General features: G+C 39.9%; 2 protein-coding genes across 2 annotated transcripts; both read left to right on the plus strand.

Annotated features, from left to right (window-relative positions):
* Nucleotides 1-1,357: 1,357 nt before the first annotated feature.
* LOC133740264 (pathogenesis-related protein 1-like) lies at nt 1,358-1,964 on the plus strand. Its single transcript, XM_062168191.1, has one exon. The coding sequence runs from the start codon at nt 1,368-1,370 to the stop codon at nt 1,860-1,862; it is 495 nt and encodes a 164-aa protein (XP_062024175.1). The 5' UTR covers nt 1,358-1,367; the 3' UTR covers nt 1,863-1,964.
* Nucleotides 1,965-8,078: 6,114 nt separating this feature from the next.
* Nucleotides 8,079-8,852, plus strand: LOC133739816 (pathogenesis-related protein 1-like). Its single transcript, XM_062167623.1, has one exon. The coding sequence runs from the start codon at nt 8,090-8,092 to the stop codon at nt 8,582-8,584; it is 495 nt and encodes a 164-aa protein (XP_062023607.1). The 5' UTR covers nt 8,079-8,089; the 3' UTR covers nt 8,585-8,852.
* Nucleotides 8,853-9,237: the final 385 nt, after the last annotated feature.

The raw sequence follows: 9,237 nt of genomic DNA on the forward strand, positions 1-9,237 counted from the left end.
AAACTCTATACTTGTTTTTTATTTGTTTTTTAATTTTTTTATTCGAAAAGAGATTTATGCATGTTGTTTGATTAAGAAATGTATATGTAGTTAAGATTTATAGAGTAATTAAATCATTGACATGACTAAGTTTTTTTTATTTTAATGATAATAATTTGTTTGCAAATTATATGAGTGAGGTTATTTGAGGAACTTTAGTGAGGTTTAGTGAGTAAATTTAGTATTTAAAAATTTGATAAGAGGTGCAAAAAGCATAGAGGTCAAGTGAGTAAATTAGGAGGTTCCAATAGCAAAACGCAAAACTTAACTTCAAAATAGCAAGAATTGTTAAACATGATCTAAATATCAATTAATAAATATTGCAAAAACTTGTGATTCAGTGAGAAGAAAAATTCTTTTATTCAATTAGTTATAAAAAATCTAATCACTGTGAGTTAGAAAGATAGACACATAATTGTATATTACTAATAATAGAAAATAATTAATTTAAAGGGAGAAAAATCTGAGTAATGTATTCATCCAGCTCAAACACATAAAACGTATTAACCCTTTCTATTATGAGTAAAACTAGCTTGTATGAAATGGGCGCATTCCTAGCAAAATATGGCGAGAAACCATTAATTTCTAACGATCTCCAGCTCAAACTCATATAACCTTTTCTATTATGAGTAAAACTAGCTTGTATGGCATGGGAGCATTCCTAGCACATGTATGTAACAACACAAACATGACCCACTCTTGCGAGCTAAGTCAAAATCGAGCCATATGATGTACATAACCTTAGAGCTACCTAAATTGTAATACCATAAAATAAGCACCAAAACTAGAGTAACCACGACAATGTTAGGGTTATAGACCAAGGTCCGCCCTAACTTATTTGAAAGCACCTGACCTTCCCACGTAGAAGGGGCACTCCTACGGTCTATACGAATTAAATGAGCCCAAAGTGCCAAGTTATTGGGTCAAACCAACAACTAACAAGATACCTCAATTTTCACTACCCCAATAATACTACCTCTAGGCCCAAGGCCTAATTCAAAGCAACAACCTTAGTAGCAAAGCAGGCCCAAGGCCAAATTCCATAGAAAACTATTACTAATCAAATAAACATAATTGTATATTACTAATGACAGAAAACTATTAACTTAAGGGGAGAAAAATTTGAATAATGTAGTCGTCCAGCTCAAACTCATAAAATGTACAACCTATTCTATTATGAGTAAAACTAGCTTGTATGGCATGGGCACATTCCTCGTAAAATATGTCGAGAACCCATTAATTTCTAACGATCTCTCTCCCACCTAGTCTTATGAATCTACACTATATATATGCCTCTGGTCCAACTGTTATTCTCATATGCTGCTAAAATGGGGTTCAACAAACAAAACTTAATAGCCGTATGCTCCACAGCTTTGATCTTAATTACTTATGTCCCTCTAGCAAGTACAGTCGAAGACGACAGTGGCTTCCTCAAAGCACACAATGAGATTCGCAAAGAGCACGGTCTCCCGCCACTGCAATGGAATAAAACCTTAGCTGAGTATGCGCAAAATTATGCCAATAAAAGATCTGTGGACTGCGCAATGGAGCATTCAGATGCTCCTTATTCTGAGAACATTGCGAGTGGTTTGGGTATGACCGGTGAAGCAGCGACAAAGTACTGGTGCACCGAGAAAGCCGAATACGACTACAACACAAATAAATGTACCGGTCCTGAGGAAGACGGTTGCCGCCACTACACTATTATAGTTACGAGGATAACAACCCAACTTGGTTGTGCAAGGGCCAAGTGCAAAAATGGCGATATGTTTGTATCCTGCAACTATGATCCTTCTGGAGATTGGGACCAGCGTCCTTACTAAAGATACAATATATGCAATAATAATAAGAGATGTTAGTAATTGCCTAGCTAAATGTAAATAAGAGGTGAGAGATGTTGGGCTGATCTTGGCATTGATGAATGAATATTCGTCATCTAAACTCTGCTAATAATTTTTTGACACTCAGTTTTTTAATGGAATGTTGAATGTTTTTAAATTTTTTTGAAGTTTTTCTTATGTGAGATTTTTCGCATGGGATGTATGGATGAAGTGATATCCTCATGGGAATAAATTCTGTTATACTTTTGAGATGATTTTTCATTTTCAGTGTTAAGATATAACGGCACGGTGAACAAAAAAAAAATGAATCAAAGGCATTTTTTTTCATCAGATGCAACTAATCGACTGATGATCTTATCAACTTACTCGGTATATGGAGAAAGTCATCAACAGACTCGTCTTGACGCTGCTTGGCTTCCGTCAATTCTCTTACGCCACAGATCCCGAATCTCCATAAATGGGTATGACTGGTTAAGGTGACCTGCTTTGTGCGGCAACCGCAAGTTAAGGTACTCTGGATTTGTTATAGCGCCACCATTTCACAATATACATTGTCCGGGAAAGCTAGTTTTGGGATTTTTGTTTTATCCTATCCTACTGGATACCTATGAGGTTTGTACAAAATTTGAATTAGATTGCTGATCTAGAGGTTCAAGTACATCGTGAATCCTTTTTAATTTTTGATTCTCTTACTAACTAGTTCAAAATATTTTAGACATTACTTAAGAAAAAGAATAAAAATAAAAATGATACAGAGACTCTTTTATTTAATATTGGATAGAGTACAAAGTATGGAACCAAACACTATTTTCTGGTTGGTCTCTGTGCACAGCTTGGTGTTTTGGCCTTGGCTTTTTGACCCGGGTGGCGGAGGCATCATGGATTCCGGCGGCGCTGCTGGTGGCCGAGATGTGGGCTGTGGTAAGGTTGGTGATGGTGATAGCGAGGCTTTGTCTTTCCCCATGGGTCACGGCGAGGCAAGGTCTTTCCCCTTGTCCATGGCTTTGCTTCCTCTCCTAGGTGCGACTCTGGTGGTGGTGGCCGTGCTGTTTTGCCATGGTGAAGATGGTGCGCCGGCGGCTGGCAGCTATCTGCTTCTAGGATGGCTAGGGTTTGATTCAGGTCTAGGGTTTGTTGGGGTCTGAATGTGGGCCTAACCCATTCTATTTTTCTTTTTATTTTATTTTCTTTTCCCCTTTGTTGTTGGGCTTGGAAGTGACAGGCCACGTCTACCACATTGGGGGTAGGCTTTCCTTTCTTTTTTTTTTTTAGTTTTCGTATGCGGAACTGGTGCGGTATGCTTTTTGAGAATGGTCGTAGTCGGCTTGGCATCCCCACTTTTGTTCTGTACATGTAGGGCTCTTGAAGTTGGAGTGTGTTACTTTTTAGAGGTTTGTTTCCAGTTCGTGGCTGGCTTCTTGTAACGGTTACTACTACTTGTGCATGGGTCCGATTAATAAAAGTGTTTTCGTTTCTCCTCAAAAAAAAAAAAAAAAAAAACACTACTTTCTACATGGAGTTTATTCAATTCAAACATTTAAAAATTGTATTTGAGTTTTTATAATTCCTGTATTTATTAATTCCATGGTTGTATAAATCTTATATGGACACTAATGAATTGATCTATCATTAATTTTATTAGGGTTTTTTTTTTTTTAATGGAAGGAAGTCAGCCATTTTTATTGAAAAAAAAAGCAATTTTTCACAGTGACCTGCCCCAGCAGGGCAGTCAGATAGAGACACCGCTAAACGCAATACCATTCCACCTATTGAGTGAAGCTCAACAGGGAAGTAAAGTAATAAGAGACTGTCAATATAATTTTTCTGAAGAATTCATTAGTAGACTCGCTGACAACCTCAGACCAATATTCCCTGCAGCTCCTCACGGGCATTGATCCCAATAAAAATAAAAAGGAAGATGCCGAACTGAGAGCCGTCCAGGATCCTAGAATTTTATAGAAAAACTACCTGGATCCCAAATCCAGATCCAAGACATGGTAAATCATAGGTCTTTCACTAAAATCCACCCAATTCCAAATTATAAACTTGAGCCCAAGCCCAACTAGGTCTTCTTCTTGCAGTTAGACTAACGCCGCACTCGATCATTGCACTGCCGACACACCAAAAAACCGCCCCTGTGCCAGCACCCGAACTGTTCCTTCCTCGGTGATCGCCGACCGTCTTGAAGGAGCCGACGATAACTCTTAAGCAATTTCCACTAAACGCAGGCCCATAAACAAGTAATAAAGGTGTCAGACTCGGATGATCCAACCCGAGATTCAGCCTACTAACCTGCCTTGGACGATCTGTAGCGTCCCCACTATGCATCTTCATCGTTGAATCAGATAAGCAACGCCACCAGTCCATCTGCAGTCGCTGATCAGTCTTAAGAAGTCCTTGCCATACCGCCATCAGAACCCAGCCTAACTGCTGCTCTGCCGGGGCCTCAATTCCGAAAGGACAACGAGGTCCTAAGTCGAGATCTAACCTCCATGACGTCATCAGAAGCCCTGGATCCCAAATCTTCCAGTCACCAGCAGCCACCAATCCAAATGGGCAACGAACCAAAGACAACCTTGAGCCCCAATTCGAGCCAATTTGAGGAGGAGATAAAGCCACTGTCTCAAAACGGGACAAGGATCTCGACTTCTTGGGGAAAAACGGATAAAAGGGAGAGATGGCCTGGACCGCACTGGACAGCTGCGACACCAGGAAAGGGCCAGATGTTTGCTCCATCAGAGATGGAGGAAGCTGCATAAACACCTACCCATGGGCAGCGTTCACTCAAACCCTAGCAGAGGGAGTTCCTAACACATTGAATTATTTTCAATATAATTAACATTTGATTAATTTATTTTTTCAGAGTTCAATAAGTTCTCATGATGGTTATGGCAGTCTTTTTTGTTTTTTTGTTTTTTTTACTATATATCTTTTAATTAAAAATGGATACATACATGGATCCAACGATAAATGCTATAATAGTGCCAAAGAAGTACATTAAAATCTTTCATTTTTTATGTTGTCTAATGATATATGGATAATAAATAAAGAAAAACAATCACAATATTTTTGAAAACGGGGTGTCAATCCATTAACATAACGAAAATGTATGTAAAAACGCAAACATGACCCACTCTTGCGAGCTAAGTCAAAATCTAGCCATGCAATGTACGTAACCTTAGAGCTACCTAAATTGTAATACCATAAAATAAGCACCAAAACTAGAGTAACTGTGACAATGTTAGGGTTATAGACCAAGGTCCGCCCTAACTTATTTGAAAGCACCTGACCTTCCTACGGAGAAGGGGCACTCCTAGGGTCTATACTAATTAAATGAGCCCAAAGTGCCAAGTTATTGGGTCAAACCAATAACCTAACAAGATATCTCAGTTCACTACCCCAATAATACTACCTCTAGGCCCAAGGCCTAATTCAAAGCAACAACCTTAGTCTCAAAGCAGGCCCAAGGCCAAATTCCATAGAAATCTATTACTAAGCAAATGAACATAATTGTTGTTGGGTTAAAAATTGCACAGAGTGTAAAATGTCACCCAACGTAATTTCACTCGTATTCATTAACTGAATAGAGTTTTAATTATTTTGGGTTCGACTCATTCAAGACAGAATGTGTCTCTTAATTACAATCCCTTATTACAAGGGAACACCCTTTGATTCCATTTATAAAGAAACCAGTGTGTGGTTGTTTGTTTTTGCGGCTGCACCCGAATTTTGGAATGGGTTGCCTACGTTCCCGGGAAGGGATCAAGCCACTCGTAGTTCAAGAGTTCCAATGAGTGAATGACTCATTGGAAGGCTTGGATTTTTTTTGGAATAGGAATAGTGTTTGGGATGCGGTTGCATCTAGATTATTTGATTCTAGATTGCCTACATACCCTTGCGGGATCAAACCACATGTAGTTCCAGCATTTGGGATTTAAATGGGTAGATGACCCATTTATTTTTGGATTTGTGTTTGAGATATTTGTGAGGGTTTAGAGCCCTTGTATTTGCTTTTGGATAATTTGGGAATGATTTTATTTTTCTGGTGTTTGGGTGAATTTGACTAGTGGAGTCAGAGATTCGGATTGGCTGAATTTGACTGGTGGAGTTAGGGATTCGATTTGAATTTGTGGTTGCATCTAGTGGGTCGCTAGATTGCCTACATACCTTGTGAAGGGATCAAACCATTGTAGTTCTGAGTTTGGGAATTTGGGATTTTCCTTAGTTTTGTACCAAAGGGATATTTTTAGGTTCCGGAGCATTTTTTACGAAACCGAAGCCTGGGTATTTAGAAATGGAACCCATAGCGTCATGCTTTGCCAAATTCTCCCAAATGGGTCCAAATTTGGACGTGTGCTTTGCTTTAGGGTTATGTTGCTTGGTCCGCACCAATCAAGGCTTTTAGACCCCAAATTTGATATGGGCACCCGTAATATCAAGTAAACTCCGAGTCACACTTTTAAATTTTCGTCTGGAACCCGAAAGCAGCCTTCAAATGTTTTGGGCCGCAAATTGCTATGGGCACCCAACAGCTAAACATTTTGCTCTTTTGTTTCTCTGACTTCTTTACTTGTTTCTTTCCTTTTCCAAGTCCAGGCGAACTAGAGGCGATGTCAAAAATGGAACAAGGCCGCTCCTGGAGGTGCGATCACACTTGGCCCTGGATTTGGATGAGCCTAAACTTCTCAAAGCAATTAGGAGATTTCATTGCCTGGAGCCTCAACTTGGGAATAGGAAGAACTCAATTCTGAAACTTCACTTTTGGTTCTCTTCTCTTTATCAGTCACTCTGCTTCTGAAATTGCTTCCTGGTGTTGAACTTTGGTTAAGCGAATTCGAACAAGCTAGTGCGCAGTGGCTGTATTTTTAAGCCAGTAACATGTGTTTATGAGCTCAATCTGAAGATGAAGTAGTCTTTTGGATCCATGCTTTCACCGGCAATAATTAATTCAACTTCATTTGCTTGCAGGTGCGACTGGGAGAGACCCACATATGATCATGTTTTGTCTCTACACATCCTGACTTCGACATTTGATCTTGCTCACCCTTGTATTAAATTAATCATGTTTAAAACAAAGCTCCAGGACAACAATTAAATTACAAGCCTTAATTGTTTTGACTTATGCATGCATGGGTAATTAAGGCCTCCTTATTTTTGGTCTGCAACACAACCACCCCAAAACCAAAAGTTGATCATGCTTTTTATGTTTTGGTTTTGTTTTGCTTTTGGCTATTTACGTGGCTCTCCAAGAGGTGACCTTGTCAAACTAGACCATATATATATTTTTTATATCCCACGAACTGCATGCTTGCCTGCAACTCTTTTGTTCATTTGTTTTGTCTTGGCTTCCCTGCCTGTTATTTTGAGAGAGGCACCCACTGAGCTTGCCTCAAGTTTGGGAGAGAAGCAAAGCTTGTGAGATTAGTGCATGGCCTTTAGTATTTCATTGAAGCCGTTTAGCACCCTCGTCAACCCCAGCAGCTTTGTATTTGCCTTGCTGCTGCTGCGAGCAATTTCGATGAAAGCATGCAACTACGACTTTGTTTTCCGATATGCAGGTACAATGGTCGTCGGAGACGCTGCTCCGGCATGGTCATCGGGACGCTGCCCGGCATGGTTCATCGGGACGCTGCCCGGCATGGTTCATCGGGACGCTGCCCGGCATGTTCATCGGGACGCTGCCCGGCATGGTCATCGGAGGCGCTGCTCTGGCATGTTTCAAAGAGGAGGTGGAGCTTGTGAACATCCAAAGAGGAGGTGGAGCTTGTGAACATTCAAAGAGAGGGTGGAGCATGGAAGGGAGGGAATCTCAACCTTTGTGGTGTATGGGATATCTCTCCGAACTTTGTCTTCCAAGCTGCCTCTTGCCTTCACTGCTTTGTCCTTCTTCTTTTCCACGTTGCTATCCTCTCCTGCTGCCTCTTCACGTTGCGGCGTTGTGTCTTCTTTAAACAATTGTATACTACTAATGACAGAAAAATATTAACTTAAGGGGAGACAAATTTGAATAATGTAGTCGTGCAGCTCAAACTCATAAAATGTATAACCTACTCTATTATGAGTAAAACTAGCTTGTATGGCTTGGGCGCATTCCTAGCAAAATATGGCGAGAAACCATTAATTTCTAACGATCTCTCTCCGACCGAGTCTTATGTATCTACACTATATATATGCCTTTAGTCCAACTGTTATTCTCATATGCTGCTAAAATGGGTTTCAACAAACAAAACTTAATAGCCGTATGCTCCACAGCTTTGATCCTAATTACTTATGTCCCTCTAGCAAGTACAGTCGAAGACGACAGTGGCTTCCTCAAAGCACACAATGAGATTCGCAAAGAGCACGGTCTCCCGCCACTGCAATGGAATAAAACCTTAGCTGAGTATGCGCAAAATTATGCCAATAAAAGATCTGTGGACTGCGCAATGGAGCATTCGGATGCTCCTTATTCTGAGAACATTGCGAGTGGTTTGGGTATGACCGGTGAAGCAGCGACAAAGTACTGGTGCACCGAGAAAGCCGAATACGACTACAACACAAATAAATGTACCGGTCCTGAGGAAGACGGTTGCCGCCACTACACTATTATAGTTACCAGGATAACAACCCAACTTGGTTGTGCAAGGGCCAAGTGCAAAAATGGCGATATGTTTGTATCCTGCAACTATGATCCTTCTGGAGATTGGGACCAGCGTCCTTACTAAACATACTATATATGCAATGATGATCTATGAGTTTTGCTCCAAAAAGGGATCAAAACGGTTATTTATAATTTTCTACCTAAATGTATATAAAGGGTCTGATGTTGGCATTGATGAATCGGTATTCATCATTTATCACCCAAGAATTTCTTGGCTCAGTTTTTTAATGCAAGTTTTAATGTTGTAAAATTTTTGAAGAGATTTTATGCATGGTTTGTAAGAATGAGGTTATATCCTCAAGGGAATAAATTATGTTATATTTTTGAGATGATTTTTCATTCTCATTTTCTTTTATTGAAAGTTGAAAGTATCGGGGGTAGGATATAAAGGCCTAGTAAACAAAACGAAATGAATCAAATGAAATTTTTTTTTTTCTGATGTATGGGGTTTGTACGAAATTAGAATTAGATTGTTGATTTTTGCAAGTTCGAGTAGATCGTGAACACTTTTTAATTTTGGATTACCATACTGATTGCATTGGTGCGAGTTCTTCTGGTGCCCGGATTTTTGTTAGTGGGCAGATCCCGGTTTTAAAGGCACAGATACCATGAGGGTTATCTGCAACCCTTGCTTCCATCTCTGTATGCGCCTTCTTGCAGCAAAAACCACGTTGGCAGGTGACTATATGAGAACTGAAGGAGATTGTGACAGCTTCC

The sequence above is a fragment of the Rosa rugosa genome, chromosome 3 (genome assembly GCF_958449725.1).
Source record: "Rosa rugosa chromosome 3, drRosRugo1.1, whole genome shotgun sequence".
Taxonomy (NCBI): domain Eukaryota; kingdom Viridiplantae; phylum Streptophyta; class Magnoliopsida; order Rosales; family Rosaceae; genus Rosa; species Rosa rugosa.

Excerpts from the sequence above, each read along its gene's own strand:
- LOC133739816 (XM_062167623.1), top strand. The coding sequence starts at position 8,090 with ATGGGTTTCAACAAACAAAACTTAATAGCCGTATGCTCCACAGCTTTG.
- LOC133740264 (XM_062168191.1), top strand. The coding sequence starts at position 1,368 with ATGGGGTTCAACAAACAAAACTTAATAGCCGTATGCTCCACAGCTTTG.